General features: G+C 49.7%; 3 protein-coding genes across 11 annotated transcripts; 2 read left to right on the top strand and 1 right to left on the bottom strand.

Annotated features, from left to right (window-relative positions):
• Positions 1–402: 402 nt before the first annotated feature.
• Positions 403–12486, top strand: TMEM183A (transmembrane protein 183A). Its single transcript, XM_072355981.1, has 8 exons — positions 403–552; positions 999–1088; positions 3960–4115; positions 5252–5411; positions 6751–6931; positions 9924–10004; positions 10634–10789; positions 11534–12486. The coding sequence occupies exons 1-8, from the start codon at positions 456–458 to the stop codon at positions 11717–11719; spliced, it is 1107 nt and encodes a 368-aa protein (XP_072212082.1). The 5' UTR covers positions 403–455; the 3' UTR covers positions 11720–12486.
• A 398-nt stretch (positions 12487–12884) lies between these two features.
• LOC140261967 (alpha-1,6-mannosyl-glycoprotein 4-beta-N-acetylglucosaminyltransferase) lies at positions 12885–19225 on the top strand. Of its 7 annotated transcripts, XM_072355975.1 has the most exons (5): positions 15963–16034; positions 16135–16374; positions 17147–17282; positions 17562–17697; positions 18084–19225. In XM_072355975.1, coding segments are annotated over exons 2-5 (1416 nt in total). In that variant the 5' UTR covers positions 15963–16034; positions 16135–16372. The 7 variants fall into 7 exon arrangements, with proteins under 7 accessions (XP_072212078.1, XP_072212080.1, XP_072212079.1 ...); XM_072355977.1 differs by lacking the exons at positions 15963–16034; positions 16135–16374 and adding an exon at positions 12885–13013; XM_072355979.1 differs by lacking the exons at positions 15963–16034; positions 16135–16374 and adding an exon at positions 13475–13770.
• Positions 19226–19454: 229 nt separating this feature from the next.
• Positions 19455–23704, bottom strand: TMEM9 (transmembrane protein 9). Of its 3 annotated transcripts, none has more exons than XM_072355984.1 (6): positions 23670–23704; positions 23088–23189; positions 22613–22704; positions 22173–22281; positions 21607–21738; positions 19455–21443 (listed from the first exon to the last, which is right to left on the bottom strand). In XM_072355984.1, the coding sequence occupies exons 2-6, from the start codon at positions 23178–23180 to the stop codon at positions 21294–21296; spliced, it is 576 nt and encodes a 191-aa protein (XP_072212085.1). In that variant the 5' UTR covers positions 23181–23189; positions 23670–23704; the 3' UTR covers positions 19455–21293. The 3 variants fall into 3 exon arrangements, with proteins under 3 accessions (XP_072212085.1, XP_072212083.1, XP_072212086.1); XM_072355982.1 differs by lacking the exon at positions 23670–23704 and adding an exon at positions 23524–23646 and having other exon boundaries at positions 20104–21443; XM_072355985.1 differs by lacking the exon at positions 23670–23704 and adding an exon at positions 23556–23632 and having other exon boundaries at positions 20104–21443.
• Between the last annotated feature and the right edge of the window lie 3773 nt (positions 23705–27477).

Here is a 27477-nt window from a genome sequence, read left to right as displayed (position 1 = left end):
CAGGTGCAGCCCCTCAGGCTCCCTGCCTGCATGTCCGAGTAGTGGACATTCAATGATACCCAACGGGAATCTCCAATGGGAATCTCCAATGGGAATCTCAACTCTTCACTATGGCTCCTTCACCAGGAGGTGGCATCACTAAGTGCTGACAACTCAGCACGGCTCTAAAAGTAATAGGAAAAGGAGCCTAGTGGCAGCTCGTACACGTTACCAGGCCTGCAGGATGGATGGGGCCGGGTATGGGGGCTGTGAGCACAACGGGCTGGTTAATGAGGCCCAGTTACTCCATAGGCCCGTGTTACCGGGAGCGCCTCTTACCCCACACATCCCTATTACCGGCACCGTGACGCAAGGGCGCGGCGCAGAGAGATGACGTCACACTATCGCGAGATTTTGCAAAGAGGTGGCGCTGTCCCCGCGGCGCCTCGGCGGCCCCCGGGCGGGACGGGCCGGACATGGCCCCGCGCGGCCGCCCCGAAGCCGCCGCCATGCCAAAGCGGGGCGCCCGCAAACGCCTCAAGTTCCGTGCCGACGATGTCTGCTCCGAACGGGGTGAGAGACGGCCCTGAGAAGAGAGGGGATGGACGGGAGCGAGGCTCTGCGAGGGGACGGGCCTAGCGGGCCTTGCGGCCTGGCCCGGGAGCGGAGGGGGTTCGGAGGTGGGAGGGGTCCGGGCTGTGGGGTAGGGGATGCGAGGCCTCTTGAGCTGGAGGTGCGGCAGGGCGGGGAGCCTCGGTTTGGGTGGGTTGGGCTGCTGTGAGGGGCTCGGAGTGGGTTGGGCACGGAAAGAGCTGCTCTTTGGTTGGGTGGTTGTGAGTGTGGTGGAAGCCTGTGGGGCTGCAGGCGTGCTGCTGGGGATACTTTTGCTGTGTGCTGTCTCCTCAGCTCTGTCCCCATGCAGTGTTCCCTTTGAGAAGGGATCATACCTGTTAGACCTTCTCTCTCCCCTGCTTGTAATCCGTAATCCTTTGACACCCTCTCTCCTGACTCTCCTGCAGTGACGGTGGCAGATTATGCTAACTCAGACCCGGCTGTTGTGAAATCTGGAAGGGTGAAGAAAGCTGTGGCCAATGCAGTGCAGCAGGAAGGTGAGCACAGCACACAAGGAGCCCGCTCTGCCAGTCAGCATGCAGGAAAGCTGCCCCCCGTCCCTCCATCCTCTGTGCTGAGGGGCTCCTCTTCATCCCCATGGCCTGTAGAAACTGTTTGGTTTGATGCCTGAGAATGAATCTGCATTTCTCTGTGGGATTACTCAGATCTTAGACAGTATTTTTGCAGAATATCAGATGAAAGTCCAGCAAGAACTGCTGAGTCTTTCCTGGTGCCTTAAATAGAAGAGTTTTTTCCTTTTTTAATGTAGATTATTATCTCCTGCTTGAAGCAAAAAAACAAACCACCCAACAACAACAACCCACAGAACGAGAGTCTTTATTACTATATTACCTCATACAAAACTGGAGGTAACTTTACTACTGGATAAAATTATTTGAAATGAGGATAATGGAATAGGGTTAGCTCTGGTAAATTGTGCTGCAGGCTGCAGTGAGGTCTTTTGAGTGTTGCTCTTGTTTCGTTGTAAGCTGTATAAGCAAGTAGTTTCCTGAACAGCTATTGCAGTGCTTTGTTCTTTACTTCCTCCTTGGTTTTCAGCTGCTGAGTGTAATGGGAACATTCGGGACTAACTCACCCTCTTTGCTCAGGAGCTGTTAATATTTGGGATTTGACTCCTAAATGCAGCTGGTCTGACGTGTGGAATTGGTTGGGGGTGAATGTTACTATGTAGACAGTGATTGCTGTAAAGAGAAGGTACTCTTTGCACTGTGCAGTTGACCAGGATGGTGATGCCACTAAATTCTCCTTTCTTTTTCTTTCACTACTCAAGCTTTTCAGATCAGGGCACCTTCCACTCTCTGTAGGAGGCTGGAGGCTTTCCTCTCGCTGTTTTGTTTCCTGTGCAGTCATACATTTGAGGCAATGCCTCCCATTGCTGCACTTCAGCTTCATAGCAAACTGTATCATGTTTCCCTTCTTGCCCCCTGCTCTGAGTCCTTGCATCACCTGCCCTGTGCAGTTTAACCCCTCTCCTAAAATCTGTCATCCTGTTGCTGGTTCACCTTTTCACTGCTGAGATGACTGCAGTTTACAGGAATTCCCTGCAGAATCGTTGGGGTTTCACCCTCCTGTTGAACTAATCCTCAGGCTCTATCCTTATCGGCCCCAGGCTGTCCTTACAGTCTTATCTGTCCTGGTCATGACCGTGGTGCACCTTGACAACAAGCAGCAGGAAGGAGATAGCCTCTGCCTGGAGAACTTTGGCCTCTCTCACCTCCTGTCTTTCTGGTTCTCAAACATGGCCCTGCCCGTGGCTGTCAGGAGCCAGGGAGGGGAGCAAAGGCCAGGTGGAATTTTCCTGAACTTTTATCTGTCTCTTCCTAACCCCCAGGGACAAGGTGGGGATGACTGCTGTGAGGTGAATGGGGTGGAATCTCTCTGGCAAGATTACAATGCAGTGTGACTCAGTGTGAACAGCCTTGTGTTGTCAGCTCAAATGTTTTGTTGAGCTCTCCTTCCTAGACTGCCTTTTTCTGAACCCCTTCCCATGTCCTGATCAGTTATCATCTCTTGCTTGGCTGTATTCGGTGTCATAGCTGTCATGTATTGACATCTGCTTCTATTTGGTTTTGCAAAATAAGGTTGTATGTAGAGAGGTCAGTGCTGTTTCAGAATGAGGGATATCACTGCCACAAATGCATACAGTTTACAAAGTAAACTGTGCAAAATATGGGAGAGCTCATTTGGCAAAGCACTGCAGTTCTCTGACATGGCCAGAAACCAAGTGATGCAGTCCCTCTTCCTAAACTGCTCAATCTCTGTCTCAAGACTTCCTTTCCATCTGCCATGTTACCATTTCACAACCTTGCTCTGTGGTTAAGAAATGAGGAAAATCTCTCGCCTAGGTTTATTTGTAATCAGTACTTAATGATTATTATTTTTTTCTGCCACTTCTTGCTCTCTGATGGCTCTACTGGCTGCATCTGCAATATGTAAAACCTTCCAGGGGTTTACTTTGCTGGGCTAGAAAAGTGTGAGCAGCCCAGACCTCCTTTAGGGTAGCCAGGTGCCTCTTGATAGAAGTGCTTTTCTTCATCCAAGCAGATTAGGTTGAAATTCAACTTTCTTGAATGTACGTGGCCCCAGATTTTAGACTGTTTGCAAAGTGTTTATAATGCTGTTGTCATGCTGGTTCTTCTGTGCCTTGCTCAGCAGGACTGCAGCTTTCATTTTTAAGACTTGTGCTACTGCCTCACTAGTGACTTTTTCTGCCCCAGTGAGTCCTCAGTTTACAGTAAAATGTTTCCTAACAGTGATGTGTTTAAACATCTCCCCAGAGGCAGCAAAAGAAATACTGTCTTCACTTGCTGTTGCTCATTAGGCCCTTCACTAAATTCTAGGTTAAGTGGAGCTTGTGTACTTGGCTCTGAGTTATATTGCTGATGGATTGCTTGTCTTCAGCCACAAGATCTCTTTGTCCTGCTGAGAAGGAAGTGTACTTCACTGTGTTCTGAGAACAATTAGAGCATAGGTGCTGGCTTTATGGAGACTGAATAGTGGTCTTACAGGGATGCTGTGGTATGCAGGGCAACCAGTTGGTGCTGCACAAGAAGCATGTTGTTTTATTCAAAGTTATAAACAGCTTCAGGGGAACCAGGGGGATCAGCCTCACTGTTTCCTCCTTAAAACAGTACAATAATTGTTACTAATTCACTCACCTGTGCTAATCTTGTTCTGACAAGGTAATCCCAGGGCCTAGGATTTACATGAGTCACTAGGAGACTTTAATGCAGTTATGTTGCTTCACAGCAGTGGCTCTGGTTCCCCTGAAGTATCTCCTGAGCTTGAATCATCTTTTTTTTGTCTATCTACTGGCAGATTTATCGTGTCATTGCTTGTCATTCTAGTAAAATCCCTCTGTGGTTTGGAAGCTTCTTGCGTTCCTTCTGAGGAAGTTCTCTCCGTGTCAGGAGAATCTTGTGACAGCAGTGATGAAATGGATACAAAGGAAAGTATCGGTGGGCGAACTGCATCTAGAAAAAAGAAGAGCAAAAGACACAAAGGTATGTTCACCAGCTTCTCCTGGGTGCTGGGTGTGGATTTCTTCGGTTAATGACTGCTGTTTGTAGGCTAAACCTGCAGCTCTTCAGGGCATCTGTAATTTGTATTTAAAAATAAAAGTCATAATAATGCAAAGGGTTAAATCACTTTGCCCCATTTGTCCAAGGAACTGCTGTGACTCAGTCAGAGATGTTGTCTTTTCACTAAGGCAGAGCTTTGGGTGTGAAATCAAAGCCAAAGAGCTTGCTGCTTTCAGCAATCTTCTCTCAACCTTGGAAAATTAATGCTGCTTTTGAGAAGAGCAATGAAACTTTGCCATGGGATGTGTGTTACAGTTCTTCCTTGAACACATGCAGGTGAAAGCAGGGTTTGCTTTAGGAAAAAACAAACCAACAAAAGCAAACAGACATTGATGCCCACGATGCGTTTGTTGGCAGAATCCAGGCTCTGTCTTGAGGTTGGTTCCAAGGCTGTGGCTTTTTACAGATGGATTGAGGTGGTGCTTTTTGTTTGTTTTTCCAGCAGCTGAGTAGATTTGGCCCTACTGCCATTACAGTGAATTAATTCCATTGCTGTATTCTTCAGCAGTTGTACTTTATGTAGCAGTATGCAAAGCTGTATACAGCACAGTCTAATCAGCAAACTAAACTGCTGCACTGTGGAAGCCTGCAGGAGTTTCTAATAACCAATTGACTTCTGGTTAAGAATGAATTTTAAGTTGGTTCCTTGTGCTTAGGAAAAGTTTAACTTCATACAAATTGCTATCAGTATTAACAATGTACAGATATCCAAGGCTGTGTATGCACAGCACTGCACTGGGGTCACAGTCCATTGTGGGCATGTAAATCTGTAGGTAAGTAATCACATCCAGAACTTCCCTTGGCAGTAGTGAGCTTCCTTGAAGCCCCTTTCAGCCCCAGTTATTCTTTATATCTGCCACTTTGCACACTTGTGATAAACAATTGCATGTGTCCAGCAAAAGGATTGCAGTGAAATTGTCTCAGACTTGTTTATGTGACTGCATTTACACCCATGTTCCAGTTTCTCACCCCATGCTAACAGCATTATAACATGTACCTCTAGGTGTGATTTGGTGAGGAAGTTCTTTATTACACTAATGTACCTTGGTTGCATTTAGAAAATCCTGATGGTGATGGTGGAGAAGAATACCCCATTGATATCTGGTTGCTGTTGGCTTCCTACATTCGCCCTGAAGACATTGTCAGGTTCTCTTTGATTTGCAAGAAAGCCTGGACTGTTACTTGCACTGCTGCCTTTTGGACCAGACTCTACAGAAGGTGAGACTGTAGAGAATGCCTTAACTATTCTAAGAGGCTTCAGCAATGAATGGCTTTCTTTAGAGCTGTAAATAAGAGAACATTTCCCTATGGTTTGGGGAGCTTAATATTTAGATGTTGAAATTATGGTGTGGGCATAATTTGTGGAGGAACTGTGGTATATTGCACCTGCTTTGGCTGCGGAGAAGGATCTGGCTGTGGCGTGTTCCCATATGCTTTCTATAAGATCTCAAAGCCTTTTGCATTTTCTGCTTGTGGAGCCTACAAACTCCCGTTCACAACTGTAAAGTGTTCAGAAAGCACTTACAGTAAAGTCAGTGCTTTACCTTAAAGACAGGCAGTCACCACTGACAGAGACCTGGCCCTGCCTCAAGCTTTCATCACAGTCACCTTCCCGTACTTAGGATGGCATGAAAGAAACCAATGCATTTAGGAGCTCTCTCAGTGGCAGAAATAAGTTTTAAATGAAGTAAAAGAAGAACAGTGAGTGTCAACATGCAAAACGAATCCTTCTGCCCTTGCACATCTTACTTGAACTGTCCTTCAGGGCAGAATGTTTTCTCTCTTAGAGAAGAGAAGGCTCTGGGGAGATGTCATTGTGATCTTCCAATACTTATAAAGTGCTTACAAGCAGGAGGGAAATCCAGTTTTTTACTCAGTTAAATAGTGATAGGACAAGGGGGAATGATTAAAACTGAAAGAGGGGAGGTTTAAGTTGGATGTTAGGAAGAAATTCTTCACTTGGAGGGTGATGAGATGCTGGGGTGGGCTGCCCAGAGATGGGGTGGGCTGTGGATGTCCCATCCCTGGAGGCCAGGCTTGATGGGTTCCTGGGCAGTCTGATCTAGTGGCTGGCAAGGGGGTTGGAAATAGATGATCTTTGATGTCCTTATAAGTGGTAAGGCACATACAAGTATAAGTACAGAGCAAACCACAGCTATGGGCATCCTTGTCTGTGTTTTTTTTAGTGTGAAGTTCCCTAGCAAGTGCTTCCTTGGCATGTTTTTTCTGATCAGAGTAACTCCCAAGCCCAGGCATTCAGACTGCTCAGGCATTTGTAAGCACGCAGTCAGGCTCAGCTAAAGTGGGTTCTAGGGAACTTGAATGCACCTGTAGACCTTTACATATCCAACTGTCTGCAAGGGAATTACTGGAGAGCTGTAGCATTGTGTGCCTGTGTGTGTTGGAGGCAGTACAAAAACCCTCACGGACTCAGAGTTGACAACAGGATCAACCAGCTGTTTGCTGATTGATCATCAGCACTGATCATCTCTCTCTCCTGCATGTCTCTGCCATTCTGACTCTTTGGTTTGAGTTGGGTTTGTTGTTGGCTTTTCAGGCACTACAGTTTGGATGCATACCTGCCCCTCCGCTTGCGGCCTGAGTCCATGGAGAAGCTGCACTGTCTCCGTGCGTGTGTCATCCGGTCGCTGTACCACATGTATGAGCCTTTTGCATCTCGAGTCTCCAGGAGCCCAGCTATTCCAGACAGTACACCCAGCACTTTAAAAAATTCCAGAGTAAGTGGGATGTCTGAGGTGCTCTTTTGTTATTTTCTCTTTCTGGAAGTAAAAATAGGTGGTGTTTAGAATCACAGAAGAGCTGAGGTTGGAAGGAACCTTGAAAAATAGCTGAGTCCAAACTTCTGTATGAAGGTTGGAGTGAGAATTAGCTCGGACTGGTAGCTTTTAGTAGTGTGGTGGTTATCTGTCTCTATGTAGTTGCCCTGCAGAGGATTTTAGTTACTCTTCTAGGTTGCTTCAGTCCTACTTCAGCAGCTTTATAATCAGCAGAAAGGCACTTGCTTCACTGAGTATGAGAACTGTTAGGGATATTTGAAGCTCATTCCTCCTCTGTTGCAAGTGTGGTGCTGAAAGGAGGTTGCAGGAGGGACAGTTTTTATATTCTCTGCTTTATTCGGATGCTGCCTGCCAGAATACATCTTTTCTCCATAGCAGGCATCTGAAGAGATCAGAAGCAACGCTGACAGCCACTGAAAGGGAATCATTTTATACTCCATTCCTGTAGTTCATGCTTCATCTTTGGTTTCTGAGCAGGGGAAGGTAGTGATGTGAGCATGGCAAACGTGCAGAGTGAACGACTGCTTTAGGACTGGGGTTGAAGTTGTGTTGGACTGTGTGAGGTTTGTCACTGGTGTGGGCAGGCAGCTTCCCTTCATCTTGTGTATCCTCTTTAATCACTAATGATTGATCCGTAATTTGGAAATGCCCATGTTTCTTGTTTGGCTTTGTTTCAACGGTTTGACTTTAATTTTTCCATGCAAAATAGAGCAACCCATCTATCAGTGTGCAACATTGCTTCTTTATTCCATCCTCTCCCTGGACAAAAACGTTGTAGTGCTTAGGGAGCATCGTGCAATAACACAAGCAGGTGGTGCTGCAGAGCAGGAGTAAAGCACTTAATTGTCAGAATTCTGAGTCAGAAGCCTGCATCCAGAGCTGTTTATCCTCTTAATTTCCCAGTTTAGGTGTCGTCTTTCTTAAACTAAACAGCTGAACAGTTCTAGGAAATGCCCGCTTAGCCCTTCAGTCTCACTTCTTTATGGTCATGCCTGCTGCTCAGATACGTAGTATGGCTGTATGAGATGAGATAATGCTGGCAGGGTTTTGGGAGTGTTCATGTTGACATCATAACGGCTTTGGTGCCCGCTGCTAGAGCTTCTACTGCACTACAGTTTGAAGATGGTTCTTTCACTGTTTGGGTCTCAAAAAAGGAAATTAAATGGCAACAAGGCTTTGCTTAGAACAGCAGAGATCTGACCTAACCCCTGGAGCACTAAAGAGCCATTATAAACCTGGTCTTGCTGTACTACTGCACTGCAAGACAGTGAGCTCTGTGTGTGTTACTGTGCACTGAAATGCTAAAGCACAGTGGGGATGGAGGAGGGTCTGACATTTCCTCCCCATGTTCTTGCTTTCATGGGCTTTGTTTATGCCTTTATGGGTCATTGAAAATAATGGCTGATTCTTAACATAAGCTGCATGTGGCAAGAGGAGACCCCAGTCCTCCATGTTATCAAATCTAGCTTTTCCTCTTTAATTTCCTTTTTTCTTTCCCTAGCCTAGCTTGTGTGGGACACTGGAGCTGTTATGGTGTCAGCAGAAGTGTTTGCCCTTTAAAGACATCCCCCATAATTTTTGGTGGAGCAGCAGGCCGTACGGCGCGTCTGAAGGGCAGGACGGCTGACCCGTGGACAACATCCTCTGCCCCTTAGGAGGTACTGACCATTTTGTGCTTCACTACTTGCCATGACCAAACAAGTTGCTAGACCAGGCTGTCTGTGCAGGTGAACTAGAAATAGCGCTGACGGTGGAGTTAAACTGAGATAAGAAAGATCTGGAGAGTGTTTCTATTGGCAAAATGTGAGGGCTACCTCCTCTCCTCCACGTGAAGGTTACTTGGTGTGTGTTTCTGAGCTTGACTGCTCATAGCTGTGTTGGTCACCCCATGAAGACTGTGGAGGACTGTGACTCCTGCTTATGGATGTGACTCAGAGTTGAGGTAGGGGTCCTGCTTCACTTCTAGTCTCTAATTACAGAGGTCCCATGGTGGATGATGGCTCTGGCTTTGATTCATTCAGGGTTCCACCATACTGGATTAAATTAGGTGTGAGCTTTTCAGTGTGACCCAGTCAGGCTTTCTTGGCATGCAGTAAGACCTGCAGTGGTGTGCTGGCATCTGTGCTGTTGAAACCATGGTGTGTGGGTTGACTTGCCAGGTTCTCTTTGTGGCTGTTGAAGGATAGTTGCTTCTGCCTGTTGGTAGGCAGTGAAATTTCCCCCTCATTTTAGTTCAGATGTTCTGCTGAGACTCCTGTAGAACTTGTGCTGTGTGCTGGGATAGGTCCTGTGTCCATACCATGATAACTGGATTAAATTGGAGCACGGTGCTGCTTACCTCTGCTGCAGGAGGCTCTTCTCTCATTTCCTTTTGAAATAAGAGCAGTAGGTTGGTTAAACTGTGCTAACTTGGTAGTGTTTTTGTGCTCTGCAGTACAACAGTCAGTGCTTAGTGATGTCAGGACCTTCTTTTGACTCTAAAGCAGCTTCAGACCTTTCTCATCTGTCACCTCAAAGGTCATACATCATTCTTGGCATTTCCCTTTGGATTCTCTCCTTCTTGATCCTTATTCAAAGTTGTTCCTTTGCTTAGTCTTGTTTGGAGTCTGATATATTGGGAGCTCTTGGTGGGTGAGGGAAACAGGTGAATCTGTACCACTCACCTCTGCCTTATGGAAGGGATGGATTGTTCAGAGAGATTTCTCTTCAGTGCATCAGTGGCTGGAAGTTGCATCATCCTTTTTCATGATCAGTTGGTCTGTTTGAGACTGGAGACTGAACTACTGGGTGTGTTCTTTGGTAACAATTAATTTGAATAAATGGCTTCTAACTGCTCTGTAATTGTTTGCAATGGGAAGTCTCAGCAACTGTAACTTATTTAAAGTGATTCATCCACAGGTTTCATAGTTGTGTTTCTTTTTTTCCACCTCAGTGTCTGCTTTTCTGGTGCAAAAAGATCGAAGGGAACAGACAAGAAGCAATGTGGGAATTCAACTTCAAGTTCAAAAAGCAGGTATGGAAGCTCAGCAGCAGTGGAAGAAGAACCAGAATGGTTGTGACTTTTTTTGGAGAAGTAATGATTATTGTATGTGATGGAAGGGAATGTGGAAACAGTTTTATGGGTTCAGATGTTAAATGGAAACTCTGAATCCTTTGATAAAACCTAAAACACGTCCTGAAACTGCTCTTAGTTTTCAGTTTGTATTACCAACATGTTGAGAATCTTGTGCTTGGTATTTCTTTCCCCTGTTGCTCCACTGTAAGGTGTGGATTGTTTTTTCACCCCAAATAATGTAATCTTTGGGTTATGACTTCTGACTATCGCCAGAAAACAGACTGAATAGTCAAAAGGTAAATCCACATCTGAAACTGTTTGCTTTACACTGGAAAGATTTCCACAAGAAGTGAAGGAATGCCTGCTAATGGAAAGCCTCCATCGGTGGTTTTCAGGCTGTTAAGGCACCCTTGGGAATTCTGCAGCATTCCTATCTAATGAAGTAGTCCTGCACATTGTTTCTGTCAATAATGTAGCACTGCCCAGGTGTGTGGGAAAGCTCTGTGAACCTGCTGGGCAGCCCTGATCTGAAGAAACCAAGCTCATCATAGATTCCTGCTTGGCTAACTGTCTCTCTTTCTTTCAAGTCTCCCAGATTTAAGAGCAAATGTTCCAAAGGTCTTCAGCCACCTATTCAGTATGAAGAAGTCCATACGAACCCCGACCAGGATTGCTGTCTGCTGCAGATCACCACCTTTAACTTCATATTTGTGCCAATAGTCATGGGTATGACGTTCACCTTGGTAAGTGTTTGAGATATCTACCACATGATTTTTGCATGTGCAGTTTCTGTAAGGGGAGGGAGAGCACTTCCAAGTTGTGTATCGTACTGCTCCAGCACTCAGCCAGCTGTGGAAATCTCAGTGCTAATTATCACAGGATTTGCTAAGTCTCCTCAGTTAAGCTTCCTCAGAACTCTCGGCTCTTCTGTATTCGATGCAGGAGATGTTGTTTGTTGTAGAGCTTCTGTAAGAAGCTGAGCCTGTGTGTGTGCAGCAACTGGGAACAGAATAGTCAGTACCCCAGTGGAGAACAGGAGATGGGATGCAGGAGAATGGAATCTCTTCTTGCCTGAGGGCAGCAGATTCTGAGAGTAAAACGTATATGACCAAAGTTCTGCTCTGTGTCTTCAGTCCCTGACCGCTGGGAAGAACAGCAGCTTTTGAATTAACCCCCACAAATTCAGCTCCAGACATAAGTCTTGTGTTAGGAAGTAGCAGAGCAGGTGTGCTAATACCTGGGACAGCACGTGTGTCAGTTCTTGTAAGTCTGAGAGGTTCTTTCAGGTGTGACCAATTCTCTTATTTGGGGCTTCCAGCCACAGGGAATTGGTTTGGAGTCTAACTATAGCAGTGCCTCTTGTAACACACAGAAGTAACTTTGATACCCAGTGTCAGCAATCAGTCTGCAATCGCAGTTACCTGGAAACAGATGCATGTTCCTTCATGTCTGCCTCCTCCCAGCACTTCCATGTCTCTCTTTTGCAGTTCACCATCAACGTGAGCACAGATATGAGGCATCATCGCGTGCGTCTGGTCTTCCAGGACGCCCCTGTTCACAATGGCAAGAAGCCTCGCCTTGACCAAGGAGTGCAGGTGGTGCTGGACCCCGTGCATAGCGTCCGGCTGCTGGATTGGTGGCACCCTCAGTACCCTTTCTCCTCAAAAGCTTAGAGCTCCCTGCGCCCACAGCAGTGACCCGACTGGCAGGCTGAAGGAAATACCCAGGAACCAAGAAATCCTATTATTATTATTTTTTTTCTTAAATAAATTCTACAGCCTCCTTGAGAAAGTGGTTGAAGCTACTGAGCCTAGTGTGTATGTATATATAACTTCTGGTCAGTGTTGAGCAGAGCTGAGTGTAAAGCAGAAACTTTTATTTGTAAACACTTTTATGTAAAATTCACCTTTTATGATTTGAAAGGAGCTCCCTGGAACTGTTCATTTAAAATCCTTTTGGTGCTAATGGAAGTGGTCGTGTTTTCTGTTCTTCAGGAAGAAAATGGGAAGTTTTTGCTTTCCAGCTTGGATGTGACCAGAAACGATTCACAAATGAAGTCCCTGGTGGTTTTTTTTTTCCTTGTTGATCTTTTACTGGCACACGATTGCATTCAAATGCAGTTTGATATTTCAGTGTCTGAGGAGCAGTAAGCAAAGCAGCAGTGTTACAGTAATGCTGATTCACAGTCCAACAGATGCTGTTGTTTGTTTTTAAGGCATAAATAATCAAAGGAATTATTTCAAAGAGGATTTGTAAGGCAAAGTTCTTGAATGCAAAGATACTCCAAGTTCTCACAGTGATGTTCTCCTTTGAAAAGAAGACTTAGACTTCTAAAAGCAGAAGGTTTTTCAGAGAAGACAAACAGGGAGAGGTGATGCAGGTTGTAAACTAAAGCTGCTCGAGCAGTTCTGAAGGACCCAGGTTTGGGCTTTTTGTTAAGGCCATGGAGCAGAGTTGACCTGTGGGCATTGGGAAGCCCTGGAGCAGGCGACGATGTACCTCTTAACAGGCAAAATAACTGTTGTGAGGAAGAAGCAGCCCCAGAACTCTGCAGCTGCTGTAGCTCTGGATTATTTGTCAGTCACAGAGCAGCCCCGAGTTGGAAGGGACCCACAAACCTCATCCAGTGCAACTCCAGGCTTCACCAGGATCAGCCAGAATCCAAACTGTTCAGATATTAAATGCAATGTCCCAAACTCCTTCAACTGCAGCAGCTCAGGGCTGCGCTCACTGCCCTGGGCAGCCTGTGCCATGCCCACCACTCTCTGGTGGGGAACCTTTCCTTAACCTGACCCTCCCTTGGCACAGCTCTGTGCTGTTTCCAAAGGGAAAAGATGTGTGAGAAGGGATTGTGGTGCTGAGTGTGGGTCTGATGGCAATGCAGTCTGCTGTGTCCAGAGCAAACTGAGCAGGAAATCCAGCAGGCTTCACCTCACTGCTGACAGCAGGGGATGTGCTGGAGTGCAGGTGAGCAACTGGAGGTTAGTAACTAACCCTGTTCTGAGTTTCAACATCAGGTTTGGTTTCAAGAAGGAGTATTTAAGCACTTCCTTTCTGCTGGCCAGCTGTCCTGTTGGGCAAAGCTTTTGAAAACAGAGTGACTGGGAGGAGGGAGAGTTAATTTAATAAGCAAATACCCCACAGTCTCCATGTAGCTGCCTGGCAAGAGTTTCTTGTATGTGTCTCCACTGCCATGTAAATCACCACCAGGGGCATCTAAACCCAAACCTGGAGCCTGTGTTAGACTCTACTCTGGCCTCAATTCCTGATCTTAGTGCTGCTGACCAAGTACACTGAAACTGACATCAGGTTGTGAAGCGAGATCAGCTGGGACCTGCGATAGGGGGGTGTGTGCTGATAGGGCTGCCTGCAGTGTGTGATAGGACGTGCTGTCTGACTTCAGGACTGGTGTTGGGCTCTGTAAGGGCTGCTGGGTGAAGGGGATCATCTAGTCTTTGTGGCAGTGCATGAGGGAGCAGCCTGAAGGCAGTGTGGTTGTATCAGACCCCATGGTGGCCTTGATGACAAGCCCCTGGTGGTGGGGGGACATTTTGTCCAGCAGAGCTGCTCCAGCAGCACAGGGCTCTGTGTGACTGCAGGAAATAGGTTGGAGTAGGGGGGGGCTTCCTGCAGTTTGTGTTGTGAGGGCTGGAGATTGAAATACTGATAGATCCCTAACCGAGGGAGCTGCCTCTGCCACTCCAGACTTGTTCAACAGAGACAGGTAAGAACAGCTTTGATTTTCGTTATTATAATTCTTTTGTTTGCAAGCATCTCCAGACAGCACAGGGCTGACATCCCATCCTGCAGGCATGGCTGTAAGCACTCCCATGGCCAGCTTGGTAACACCGCATCCACAGCCCTGGTGTGCGGGGCCCTCTTTCACCTCCGCTTTGTTCCACTCAGGACCTGAATAATGCAGGGCTGTAAGTTGATCCTGAAAGCCTCTCGGGTTTCCCCACAGAGCTCACAGAGGCTGAGCCTGCAGCTGCATTGCTGTGCTGGGATCCACGGTGGGGCTGCTGCCCCTGCTGGCTCCAAAATGCAGTGAGGCTGGGCTGCAGGCTATTGGGGTGGTTGGATGTTGCACATTGAGCCTAAGCAGCCTTTGGGCTTCATGGCATCATTGTGGTTGGATACTGACCTCTAAGAACCCCACATCCAACCCTGCTTTGCTCACTGGCCACATCCCTCAGTGCCACATCTCAGAGGCTCTGAAGCGTCTGGGGATGGTGACCCCACCTCCCTGAGCAGCTGTGTCAATGCATCGCTGCTCTTTCATAGAAGAAATTGTTCCTAGTATGTAATATCATCGAGCACAGGGATGGGGTTGGACTGGGAAGGGCTGTCAGACAGCCGCCCCTACAGCACTCCTGGTGCAGGCTCAGGCCCCGTTCCCCGCTTCCTCCTGCCGGGGCAGGAAGCACTGAAAGCACTGAAAGCACTGAGTCCTGGTTCCTTCCTGTACCAGGACGGGGCTGCAGAGAGAAGGGCTGAGCCGCGTCCTTCACCTCGTGGCTGAGCGGCCCTGGGCTGAGAAGCAGGGCCTGGCTGAAGGTAGGGAGAACCACGGCAGTGTAAGTGGAATGGGAACGTGCTTTGGCTGAATGGGGCAGGTGGGGAGGGCAAGGCTTTCCTCACGGTTCAGAAGTGGGCCACGTCTGCAAGGGCTGTGCCCTGTGCTGCCCCATGCTTTGGGCAGGCATAAATAGGGGGATGCGAGGGGTCCAGGTGCCACCAGCTCTGCCTGGCCGAGGTGCAGCTGCAGCTCAGCAGCCGTGTGGATCCCGGCCACTAACAGGAGCAGAAAAGCAGCACAGCTGTGTCCTGTGCTCCTGACCCTGCACTCAGCGGGATCCCCATCGGTGCCACCTGTGAGCAGGTCTGCAAAGCAGTTCGGGGTGTGGGAGTCCTAAGGTTCCTCCTATGGGAATCCCCATCCCCGGGGAGGCCAGAGGAGCCCATTCCCAGCTGCTGGCTTACCCAGCCTGCAGACGCTCCTCCTCTGCAGGAGGCAGGTGAGGCTGGGGTGGGGCTTTGAGAGCCAGATATCGGAGCCCAGCAGGGACGCTGCCAGGGCCCAACACCCCACGAGCCCACAGCTGCCCCACGCACCTGTAAGTCTGTGCTGCCTGGGTGGGATGGAGCAACTGTGTGCAAGCCTTCGCCCTTGGGCTGCACAGGGAAGGGTGTGTGGGGGAGCCTGGGGGTGAGAGCAGGGGGCTGGAGCTGCTGTCAGCTGTGGGGCTTGGATCAGAGTCATGTCCCTGTCACCCTGCCCATGAGAGCCCTCTGAGCTGCATTGTCCTAAGGCTTTGGTTTTAGGTCCCGGGTGGAGAAACGTGCTTTTTCCCCTCCTTCCTCTTTATGGGATGAGCTTTGTGCCGGGAGATGTGTGGTGTGCACAGCAGGGCTTGGCTGCCTGGCAGCCCTGAGCGGTTGGGATTGCTCACCCCAGGGCACAGTGCTGCCCTGATTTCTCATTTCCTCTGCTCCAGCTGTGTGAAACCACTTCTGTGTCCGCTCTGCAGGCTGAGCCCCAGCTGCTCCACTCCCAGCGCCGCGGGCACCCCTGCAGCAATAAGGCTGTGGCATTTCCTCATTCTCCTTCCCTTTTGCTGTGGGATTGAGCCCACTTGACCAGGAGGGAGCAGCATGTTGGGCTCCTGGCAGCTGGCTCCCCAACACAACTCCATGCTCAGGAGCAGCTCAGCAGTGCTGTGTTCTCCATGCTGGCAGCCAGGGATCCCTCTGGCCGTCCACATTACCACCACGAGCTGCCCAGTGCAGAGCTGGGAGCTGAGCACCAGCATTGCCAACTTACCCTAAGGCTGAGCTTCCCCATGCCATGGGGAAGGTGAGGCTGGGAATGTGATGACCGCAGGGTGGTGAGCACTGACCTGGGCCTGGGAGGAGATTTCAAGTGGCTTTTAGAACCGATTGCTTTGAAGAAATGGTGACTGGATTTCAGCCACTGCAGCGTTTCCTGTGAGTCTCTTACCTTGACACCCACTTGGCTCAAGCTGGAGGGAAACAACTGCTCTGCTCTGCTCTCCCTGGCCAAGATGAGTTGTGTTCATTCTCCCAGGTGGAGGGAAAATGGAGTCATCCCCAATAACGTGATGCAGCTGAGATCAGCTAAGAAAGCCAAGCTCCCAAAGACCAAGCTCAAGAAAATGGGGCATAAGAACAACCCTACGTGGACGTCAGAGACCACTTTGCAGAGCTCCTACAGCCCGGCTGGAGCAGATGTGATCCATCACACCCAGGACAAAGGGCGAGCTCGGAGCAGCTCCATCTGATTTGATTGTTTATCTGAGCGATGAATGTGAGTTCAGCTCAGCCAGGATAGCAACGTTAAGGTGTTAATGCCTACCAGCAAAGGATTTCTGGACCAGAAAATGGATTTTCTCCTTGAAACAGTCAGCTTTCTGCTTGTATTTCCCCATCAGTGCTGAATGAGGCTTAGCTTTCCCCAGCAGTTGATGTATTTAGGAGTCCTGGGCAACTCTCAGTTCTCGCTGTGCTGTGTCTCCAGTGTGGCTCACAGATGCTTTTGGCTGAACACAGGTGCTGTGAGTTGGGATGCATGTGCTGCAGCTGCCCTGCAGGGCTGGCTGCTCACCCGCACTCTGCTTTCCCTCTTCTAGGGCAGATCTAGTTGCATTAATAATGGAAAAACCCCAGGTAAACTCAGCAGCCTTTGAGCCTCGTGCCACACCTCTGCTGCAAGGAGAAATATCTCAAGGGCACCAATATCTCTGTGAAGGTGACTTCAGGGCTTTCTTGTCCCCCTGCAAGTGAGGGATGTGGCTGTGCCAGGCTGTTGGCAGCTGCTTGGGGTCAGCAGTGCCATGAGTGCTGCTTGCAGGGTGTGGGCAGGAGGGGGTGTGCAGCAAGGAATAGAGCTGCAGTGTTGGAAGAGCAGTGTGGGTTCTTGTGCCTGGTGGGTTTCTTCCAGCTGGGCTGCGTGGTGCCCCCTGGTTGAGAACTCCTGTGTGCATCCCAGTGCCACCTCGCTGTCATCCTGCTGTCCCAGCATAGGGAAGGAGCTTTATCCTGGGCTGTGCTGTGCTCCGATGCATCTCTCTCTCCTGCAGGGCTCTCAGCAGCTCGCCTGGTGCTATGCGGTGCTCCCCGAAGCGCTCCCTCACGGCTGTGTTTGCGGCCTCCTTCCTCCTTGTCCTCCTCCTCCTCCTGCGCAGGGGCAGCTGGCAGCAGCAGGATCCCCAGGAGGTGAGTCTTGTGCTGGGGGAGTCCCCACCTCCCTGCCCCATGTAGGTCCCACACCCCAGCTCTGCTCCCTTTCTGCCCTGCTGAGACCCCAATTTCTGGTTCTGCTGCCTCCCTTGCCCTATATCATCCCCAAACTCCACCTCTGCAGAAGGGAAGGAAGCCCTTCCCTTTGGGCTCCTCCAGTCCAGGAGCTGGGAAGGCAAACACCTCCCCCCTCCCTTGGCTTACATGTGTTCAAGACCCCAGGTTCTGACCAGTCCACCTTTGGTTGCCATCTAGGTGGACTTTAGGGATCTACCTTCAGACACAACCTTGAAGCAAGGAGCCCTGCACAACCTCCAGGACACGGACAACCTCTCTGTACTCAACAACATCTCCTACCACCTCCTTGCTGGTTCCCCATCATCCCACAAAAGTGAGTGCCTCTGGGGCCCTATTTTGGGCTGCACCTCTCATCCATCGTGGACCTCCCCATCACTGTCACTGTTGGGTGCTCTTCCCCCCTAACCAGCCTTCTCTGCTCTGTCCAATTGGGGTGTGTGGTGACCACAGCTGTTTTGGATTTCCCAGAGCTCTGGATGAGCTCCATCTGTCCAGAGATGGAGGTGGTTTTCCTACGGGTGGTTTTCCTGCTTTCCCAGTGGGGAGGTGGATCTTCTGACTTTGGATGTGGGGCCATAAGTAGCATTAACTGAGCAGGTTGGCCATGGGGAGAGCTTTTTGGAGACCCCTTCCTCATGGGAGAACGTCACTGTGGTGCATCAGTACTCAGCCTGTAAATGCCTTTCCTTTGCCTTGCAGAGTTCTTAGCGGTGGGGCTGTCATCAGTGCGACGACCACGTGGATATTACCTCCCAGCCACTCTGCAGTCCCTCTTCAAGCAGTCATCGGAGGAGGAGCTGCAGGAGATGGTGGTGGTCGTGCACCTGGCTGATGCAGACCCCAGGTGGAATGCCAAGGTGGCTGCTGACATCAGCCACAGGTTCGCTCACCATATCCTCCTGGGCCAGCTGGTGCTTATCCATGCTCCCCGTGAGTTTTACCCAACCCTGGAAGGCCTCAAGAGAAACTACAACGACCCAGAGGCACGGGTGAAGTTCAGGTCCAAGCAGAACGTGGATTACGCCTTCCTCGTCACCTTTGCTGCCAACCTCTCCTCTTACTACTTGATGATTGAGGATGATGTGTTGGCTGCCAAGTCCTTCTTCACTGCCATCCGCAAAGCCGTGGCCTCCCAGGAAGGCTCCAACTGGGCCACCCTTGAGTTCTCCAAGCTGGGCTACATCGGTAAGCTCTACCGCTCCAGTGACCTCCCTCGCTTGGCTCGCTTCCTCCTCCTCTTCTACCAGGAGATGCCCTGTGACTGGCTGCTGGACCACTTCCGCCTCCTGCTCACCCAGAAAGATGCGATCCGCTTCAAGCCCTCCCTCTTCCAGCACATGGGCCTCTACTCCTCCTTCCAAGGTACCATCAACCGTCTGGAGGATGATGAGTTCCAAGCCGATGCCATGGACCTTCCAGACAACCCACCAGCAGCCGTGTTCACCAGCATGCTTGTCTTTGAGAACTATGAGCCCTCCAAGGCGTACAGCACAGCAACGGGGTATTTCTGGGGGAAAAACCCAGCAGTTGGCAGCATCTTCTCCATTGTCTTCCACCAACCAGCCCATGTCAGCCGTGTCCGGGTGCAGACGGGATCCAATGAGCGCCGTGGGGACATCCTGCGTGCAGGGGTTCTGGAGCTGGGCCGGGGACGGCGAGCTGATGGCCGGGACTGCTCTGTGTACACCACTGTGGGCACCTTTGAGAAAGGGAACTTAGAGCGGCGGGGGCTGGAGAAGGAAGCACCCAACCCTGTGGAGTGTGTGAGGATCCGGGTGACCCAGAGTCAGAGTGAGTGGCTCATCATCCAGAGCATCGATATCTGGACTGCAGGCACCTGACCAGGGCTGTGACGGGTCACCGCAGTGGTTGGATTTTGCTCTAAGGAGAGCTTTATTTTTCTCAGTCCCTTTTTTGATGGGGAATTAAATTATTCAGTCAAACTGGTCTTGCCTGCTGACCGTAGAGGGGTAGTAGGGCAGCTGCGGGGTCTGCTTCCTGCATGGAGGTGGAAGGGGTTGGCTGTAGGGCCCACTGTGCTGTGCCAGACTGGGGGATGCTGCAGAAAGCAATGCCCAGCCCCAGTCTGGAGCCCTACAGCCCATCAGTATGGGCTAAGTGCTGGACAGGCAGCTCTGCATACCCTTTGTGTCCTGATGGAGTGCCAGTTTCCCTGCTCCAAGTGGGGGTCATGCTTCCTTTGTCCCCTGGTGCCCTTCTTGGTGCTTCCTTGTGCCCTGAGTCAGCTAATTAACGAACCACATTGAATCAATTAGCCAGGCCAACAGCACTTTTTGCAACTTCTCGACACCACCCCATCCTCAGCTGTCTAACCCTCACCTCCTGATTTTCTCACACGCAGATGTTATCCCCTTATCCTGTTTTCAAGCTGTTTCTGCAAGTACTCTGAGCAGCACCCTATATAGGAAGCCAGGAGTCCAGGCACTGCGGGCAGGAGCTGCTGGTATCGCTGATTTCTGTGCTGCTGGGAGGGGCAGCAGCCACCAGATGGACCCACAGCACCAGCTCAGTCCTTGCAGGGCACCAGGAGCAGCTCTTGTGTTCAGACCCTGCAGGGAGATTTCTGGGTAGATTTTAGGACAGCGACGTGCTGAAGGATAACGGGGTGTCCGCAGGCAGCAGGCACGGCCTGCTCCAGGCCTTGCAGCAACCACCTGCCACTCAGTGCTGCAGGGACATGGCTTCACCCTGCAAAAAGTCAGGCACGCAGAAGTTCTTTGTCTGCATTTAATACAGAGATGCTACAGTGATAAACTCCAGCACCTTCCTGATGTTGTAAGTGTTCTCAATGGGATGCACGTTGCAGAATCACCTTGTTTTCCTCCACCAGCCAAAGCATGGTCAGAGGTCTCAGGAGTTTTAAGGAGCACAAAGGTGACCTTCTTATAGCTGTGAGTCCCAGACCACAGAATAACTTGGTTAGAAGAGACCTTAAAGATCATCCAGTTCCAGCTCCAACAAAAGAAAGATCTTTATCCACTGAATAGCTCAGCCTTCAAACCCGTATCTCTAACTTAGAGATAAGGTGTGCTCCAGCAAAGCCACTGCCCCACTTCTCTTGGACACAATGCCTTTTAGTCACTGTGTGAATGTCAAGGGTTACAAACAGGGTTACAAACCAAAAGCTTTCTCCCCAGTGTATTTTTATCTGCTGCTGAAGGAGGTAAACAGAGATAGAAATGTAAATCAACGTACCTGTTCTTTTACTTGTTAATCTAATTCTGTGCTCTCCTGCACAGAAACAAACTGCAGTCTCTGTTATGCTGGTGTAAATCTGGAGAAACTCCACTGAATAACATGGAAGCCCACACAGGTTACACCAGAATAAGTGCAAGCAGCAGCTGACCAGCAGCAGGAATCCCACATGCAGTGCACGTGTGTCATGCTTTGGAATTCCCAATTAACATCAATGCAAACTGGAGATTGAGGTGGCTTCTTCATCCTGGAGCAGCACCATATAATTTATCCCACAAAAAATGATCCCATTATTTTTATACTGCTGAACTCCACGTCAAGACTTTCTAACACGGGGCTGATGGAGACGTCAGCCCCAGCAAGCAGTGCCTGTGGCATCATGCCAGTGGCACAGCACCCTGGAGCTGCAGCCCCCAGTGACCCACGCAGTGAGGTTGCAGAGCTGTGTATGGCTGTTTACATGTGGCCAGGGGCCAAAAGTCAGTGCAGGTCTCAGCCTATGGGCTGAGATGTACAACAGGGCAAGGGGACAAAAACCAGGGACAAGCATTTTGGCCTGCCCCTCTCTACAAGAGGGTAAATCAAAGAGGGTTAGAACTTTCAGGCCAACACCATGGCTGTAAGGAAGGATGACTTGCTGTCTGTCTCTACCTGCTGAGCTACCCAGTGTCTTGGTGCTGCATCGCTGCTCCTCTAGCTCAGCATCTTGTGGCGGTCAAAAACTGTCTTCCTCTGCTCCTGCACCTGGCGCTTCCAGCGCTGCTGGGCTCCCTCCACCCTCTCCAGTACAGTGTTGGCTCTGGCCCCCGATGGGGTTGGGGCTGCAGCCAAGGAGCGAGAGTCCTGTAATGGAAAGAAACAGTGGACAAGGTCAAAGCAAGGCACGCTCAACCCAAACACAGAGGGAGCGAGCATGAGGTCACACTGCTCCCCTGTCAGCCATTCTCTCCTGTCCTCAATGCCCTGTACCCACCACAATGGCAGCCACTCATCTGCAAAGCCTCACCTCGTTCTCCTCCTCATTGTGCAGGGGCTGTGTGTAAGCATCTGGTTTTCGGATCAGAGGGTCCACCAGCACAAGGAAAGCCATGTAGAGCAGCAGTGCCCCCACCACAGACAAATAAACGATGATAATGACCTGTAGTTAAGCACAGCACAACAGAAAGGGATTGTCAGTAGAGATAAGAAGTACCACAGAGATTAGGAAGCTCCATTCACAGATATCTCAGATGTCTGATCTCCTCCCTCATTCCAACTTGCTCACTAGGATGTCTCTTACATTTCTTAAGGAAGGCTGGTCTCTGCAGCATCAGTTGAAGACTTGTGCTTGCATGTGACAGGAGACCAACAGGCTGAGTCCCCAGCATGAGATACTGTGGCAGGATCTCAGCAAGGAGACAGGGCTCCATTGGTGCCTCCTCCTCAGTGCCAGGAGTGCTCCAGACTCCAGCACAGTGCCCTGGTACCACCACTGTGTGCTGGCTATGTTAGCTTCGTCTTCCCTTTCAGGGCTGTGCTCCAGGAACCCACCCTGGGATGGCACAGGACCACATGGAGCTGACACATAGTTACCTTGATGGTGGTGGTGCTGCGCTCCTCATACTTGCACTCACACAGCAGACAGTACGCCTCCACATCATTCCCAGGCACCGGCATGGGCTCCACAACATGCAGGCAGTTGCTGCAATGCAAAGAAACCAAAATCAGTGACAGGACAAAGAGAAACCAGTGCTCTGTGGAAGGATGCTGTGGTGACTTTAACCCAGCTTTCCTATTGGGCTGATAATGCCGACTGGAGTTGCCACCACAGCAAGCCTGAAGTTCCTGGGATAGACTGAAGCACTTTCTGCAGGGATAAATTCCAGGTGAAGGGACTGAAGGGCATAACACCCCTCACCTGGGCTGAGCAACCCCTAGAGAAACAGCTTGCTCTGCACATTCACAGGCAGCAAATCACTCCCAGAGCGCTGACTTCCACAGATCAACCCCTCAGGCTTCAACAGGCAACTCACCAGTCCTTCTGTGATACGTTCTTGTTGTAGATGTGCCCGCTGATGTTCCGGTATGGGGGACAAATGCATTTGCAGCGGATGTCCTCTGAGCTCTGCAGAAGCACATGGAGACAGCATTAGTGAGTTAAAACACACGGGTACAGCTCTGCTGCCCTCACACATAGGGCTGTGGCAGCAGAACATTCCCTAAGAGAGAGATGACTTCATGCCACATCTCTTATTTCTCTTATTTCTCCTCTCCAGAGATCAGGTACTCCTCAGACGTATTGCAAAGCACAGACTTGAAACCACAACCAAAGTCAAGGCAGAGGCCTCCATCACATACATTCACAGCCTTCCATATAACAGATACACGTGTGCACCGACCTGCCGCAGCTCTCTTTCCCTTCGCATATTTCTATTGAAAAACAGTTGCTTCTCTGCCGTTTTTGTGCCTGTTGTACCACACTCAGTGTGTCTCAAGCTGCTCACTCACCTTGCCAGCCTGTGCTGGAGGAGAAAGGATGCAGCTCAGCATTGCAACCAGCAGCATGGAGCTCGCACACTTCCAGGTGCACCGGACAAACATTGTGGAAGCCTGAGGAAACAGAAATTCCCATCCAGGAACCTTATAATTAAATTAAATAACCATTCTTTCCCCCAAGAAGTGGAAGTTTCTCCCTGCATTGAGGTGCCAACCTGAAACTGTTGGAAACACAACTCACAGACCCCAAAATGTCCCCATCCAAAGAGAATGGAGACATTCACCCCAACTGAACATTGCTTGCTGAGCCCTGAAGCCACGCATCACTCCCAGCACCGCACTCAGCACCGCAGCTCCAAAGCTGACGGGAACGACATCCCGTTAGGTTTATACGGATTACGAACATCACGTCCGATCCTCCCCCCACCCCCAACGCCCGGCTCCTTACAGCACAGCCCCGGGGATGTCCCCTCTCCGTACATCCAGGCTGCGGCCCGGCGCTCCGTGAGCCACATCGACCCGCTGAAGGAGCCGGGCAGCGCCGCTTCCCCCCCCACCGCCCAGGCCGCCCCGCGCCGCCGCTCCGGGCCCTACCTGCCGCTCGACGCCGGCGCCCCTACAAGCCCCACCTCGACTCTGCTCGCCTATTGGTTGCAGCGTGACAGGCAGAGCATTCGGCCAATCGGAAAGCAGGGAGGCCTGCCGCGCTCTGATAAGAAGGGCCGCGCCTTTCTGCTGCACCTCAGTGTGAGGAATGGAGCTGTGGTTGTCTGTGTGGATACGGTGTTTAGCTGTGGGTCTCTGTGCCCGCTTTCTGTGTTGAGGGTAAAGCACTGCCACAGTAGGGCAGTAACGGCTTGGGTTGGGCTGTTTTACCGTTATAAAGTCGCATTTAGCATCCTCTAGCTCGGATCCTGTGTTAGAAGCCTCAGGCCTTTGCTGTGCTGAGGGCAATGTTGTGCTTCCCACAGCTGCGGCCTTGTATTAAGAGGGAGCGTTCTGTGGGCCTGGCTTTGCGGCCTGCTGCTGGGGTGGGGATGGGGCCCTCTGAGCTGTGTGGGTCTGTGGGGCCCTCTGAGCTGTGTGGGTCTATGGGGTTTGCTGTTTGAAAATGGAAATCAGGAGGCTGTGGTGAGATGTGTTCAACTGGAAGCGTGTGTAAATCAGGGGATGCCCCTCTGGTGTGATGTGATACGCAGCTGAGAGGAGGTTTGCTTCTGTGAGCAAGCTGAGGCTGTTTTAAGGTTTGTACAGTTGTGGAGGCTGTCAGTTCTGCAATGCAACCAGGTGTGGGAATTCCTGATGTAAGAGTGTTTTCTCCCTCAGTTCTGCCATGCGTAAGGTGCTGCCCTAGAACGCTGTGTTCCCCACACACTCAGCTGGAGTCTATTACAGCATCATGGCCTGCTCCAGCTGGACTGACCCAAGGAAATGTTCCAGATGAATAATCCTGGCTATCAGGTGCACAAGGGACTTCTAATTCCTTCCTCCTACTCCAGTGCTGCCAAGCGGAAGCACTGCTGTGCTGCCACTTGCTGCTCTTACTTCTGAGCACAACCTCAGCCCTGGCTGTGGGATGCTACCAATGTTGTGAAATTGCTGAGTTTTTACAATGACCACAGGGCTTTTATGCTGCCAACTTGCCCAGCACAACTGGTAAGGAGGTATTTTTATCTGCTCTGACATTTCTATTGTCACAGTAATCTATCCTTCTTTGTTGGTTTTTTTTCCTGCAGTATAACTATATATACCAGTGCTTCTTGTGGGACTGGAATAAGCTGGATGTGTGCTTACAGGGCACAGCTTCACTTAGTGACAAGATGTTGAGCAATCCCCCTGGAGTGAGTAAAGAAATGACCCAAGCAACTGTGACACTGGATGCGAGGTTCAGTCTTTCAGGTGAGTGCCTCAGAGTCAAGTCTGCCAAATACATGATGAACTTGGAAGTTTCCAGTCCCTCTTTCTGAAGGTTGTTTTCCTGTGTGCGCGTTGACTTGTGTTCTGTGGTGTAGGGGAGGGTGCTTTCTTTGTAGTGATGGGAGGGACCACACAGCACATCCAGGAGATCATTTTCTGCTCCTTTCCTTGCTGTCTTTTTCCTTGAAGCCTTAGTGTCTGTCCCATGTAGCTCAGGCAGTGGGCTCAGTTATCTTCTGAGTTCCAGCCCTGTCCTGCCCTTAATGAGTAAGGATTATACAGGCCTACCAGATGAAAGTAGGAATCAGGTAAATAGAGACTTTCATGAAAATTAAGTATCTTAGCCTATGGGGAATGTCAGAAGAAAAGGACCAGTGGAACATGTCGACATTGCTATAGTTACAATACAGCTGGGTATATATAAGGGAAAGGTAGCCAAAGAAACTGGTTTTGACTGGACTAAGTGAAGAAGCTGGGTCAAAGAAGACAGTTCAACCTGAGGAAGACTTCTGACTTCATCCCAATGACCACCAGAGCAAGACCCCCACTACAGACTGCACATGCATCAATAGGAGCGACAGCATGTAAATGAGTTCCTGGCAAAACAATATGTTAATGATTTCTTGGGAATTTGATGAATATGTATATGCTTGCTCTATAACTTTCTAATGCTTCTGTCCATTGATGCATCTGATAGGAGGAGTGATCCCCCATGTGCTCAGTGCTGAATGAACACGTACCTGCTTTATAATCTAATTCTGGTTATAGTCTGACTCCACACATCACAGATGTAGTCATGTATCCCGAAGTTCTCAGTAAGCTGGTTGCAGGACAATGGTGTGCCCTGAACCCTTGAAGATCTTGCTTGGAATTCTCAGTAATTTGGGCTGAAACCAGCCTGTAGAGGCTTGTTTCAGTGATCTAACTTGTACAGTGATCTGGTGAATGACTTCACTGTAACTAGGAGAAGAATGTAGGATGATTGATGATCTCGTGGGGCTGTTAATTCCCTATTTCTGCCTCTTGCTGTGTGGGCAGCGGGCAGGTGAGAGGGGTGTAAACCTTCTTCTGAGGTAAAGATGAGATGACATCAGGTGCTTGATATCTAAAAGGCAATTTAATTTAGACTATAAACAAATTGGCTTGTAACACATCCTGGATATGTGTCCTACTGTAACAAAAAGCATCCTGTAATGCAGAGGGAAGACGTTTCATCTTCAGTTAAATGATTGGATCTTTGTGTTAAGGACAAAATGAAATTCACTCTTGAAATGCTGTCATAATTATACACTAACAAAAGAAGATGCAAGTGTTTGGGCACTGAGCCAGCTTCCTTGAGCTCTCTTGCTATCTCTGGATGGTTTGTTAGACTGAGGAGTAGCAATTCCTTTGAGTTGCAAGGGAGTGAACAGCAAAAAGAGAAAATGAAGTGGATTTTGGTGACGTGCCTCAGTCTTTTCAATCAAATAATACACACTTGTGCTCCAGGGTTTCTGTGAGGATGACTGAAGAAATCCTTGTGAGGGTCATAAGAACTTCTTGTGAATGTGCTCTGAGATCTCAGTGTGAAAGTCCTGATGACCTTAAAACCATATGTGGAAACCTCTTGGACTTCTGAGCATCTGCTAATGAACAAATATTGTCAGTCACAGGCAGGAGCAGCTGGTCTGTGCGTAGGGGTTGTCAGAAGATGTGGCTTTCCCAGCATGCAGGACTCTGATAGCCCAGGAGATACGGTGTCAGTACATGTCCTTCAGTCATGCACAGACAGGCTGGCATTGTGAAGGTCCCTCAGTTAGGCATGGCCTCCCATGGGGTGGGCACAGGGCAGGGAGCAGCCATTCCTGAAACAGCTGTGAAAGGATAAATGTGGAGCTTGGAATTTAGTATTGGTCTCGTGGCTTACAGCTGCAGAGCAAGTGCTTGCACCTTGAGGTGTGATAGTGAGGAACCCTGTAGTATCAGCAGCAGAGTTTCTTTGGCACAGCAAGGGGGGAACAACCCTGGTATGGCTTGTGTCCTGAGTTTGGACTCATGCTTCTCCTCCTTGGTTGTTTTTAACCATTTCATAGGCTGCCTCTGGGTGGGAAAGCATTTGTGTGTAAAGGTACTTGTGAGCATCCAGTGACAACCTTCTTGCTGTCCTCCCACTGTTGTGTGTGACGTGGGGAAAGAGGGAAATGAGCAAAATCAGGCTGTGTGATAGATCACACAGGACGGAGCAACTGTAGCATCCTGTGATCCTCTGCTGTCTGGGTGCTCTATACATTGTGCAGGCTTCCCTGCAAGTTCCCTCCTGGCAGGGGATAGAAGTGAAGTATTGCAGCTGGCACTCTTTTCTGTGTATTCTGTCTTTATCCTGAGTTTAACTAACTCAATTCCCTTTTACAACAAGGTTACCTACCTCCTTGTCCAATGGAAGCCAGTACTGGTAATATTTCTTGTTTCAGCAAAGCTGTTGAGGTTGTTTCTCGTTATATCCTTT

Source organism: Excalfactoria chinensis, chromosome 23 (genome assembly GCF_039878825.1).
Source record: "Excalfactoria chinensis isolate bCotChi1 chromosome 23, bCotChi1.hap2, whole genome shotgun sequence".
NCBI lineage: Eukaryota > Metazoa > Chordata > Aves > Galliformes > Phasianidae > Excalfactoria > Excalfactoria chinensis.
The sequence above is the reverse complement of the archived record's forward strand: the minus strand, read 5'-3'. Positions and strand labels throughout refer to the sequence as shown.

Coding starts and splice junctions, on each gene's coding strand:
- TMEM183A (XM_072355981.1), top strand. CDS start 456: ATGGCCCCGCGCGGCCGCCCCGAAGCCGCCGCCATGCCAAAGCGGGGC. Junction 4,116..5,251: donor GAAGAGCAAAAGACACAAAG/GTATGTTCACCA, acceptor GGTTGCATTTAG/AAAATCCTGATGGTGATGGT. Junction 6,932..9,923: donor GCACTTTAAAAAATTCCAGA/GTAAGTGGGATG, acceptor TTTCCACCTCAG/TGTCTGCTTTTCTGGTGCAA.
- LOC140261967 (XM_072355975.1), top strand. Junction 17,283..17,561: donor AGCAGCAGGATCCCCAGGAG/GTGAGTCTTGTG, acceptor GTTGCCATCTAG/GTGGACTTTAGGGATCTACC. Junction 17,698..18,083: donor TTCCCCATCATCCCACAAAA/GTGAGTGCCTCT, acceptor TTTGCCTTGCAG/AGTTCTTAGCGGTGGGGCTG.
- TMEM9 (XM_072355984.1), bottom strand. CDS start 23,180: ATGTTTGTCCGGTGCACCTGGAAGTGTGCGAGCTCCATGCTGCTGGTT. Junction 22,282..22,612: donor AACGTATCACAGAAGGACTG/GTGAGTTGCCTG, acceptor TTTGCATTGCAG/CAACTGCCTGCATGTTGTGG. Junction 21,739..22,172: donor GCAGCACCACCACCATCAAG/GTAACTATGTGT, acceptor GCTTAACTACAG/GTCATTATCATCGTTTATTT.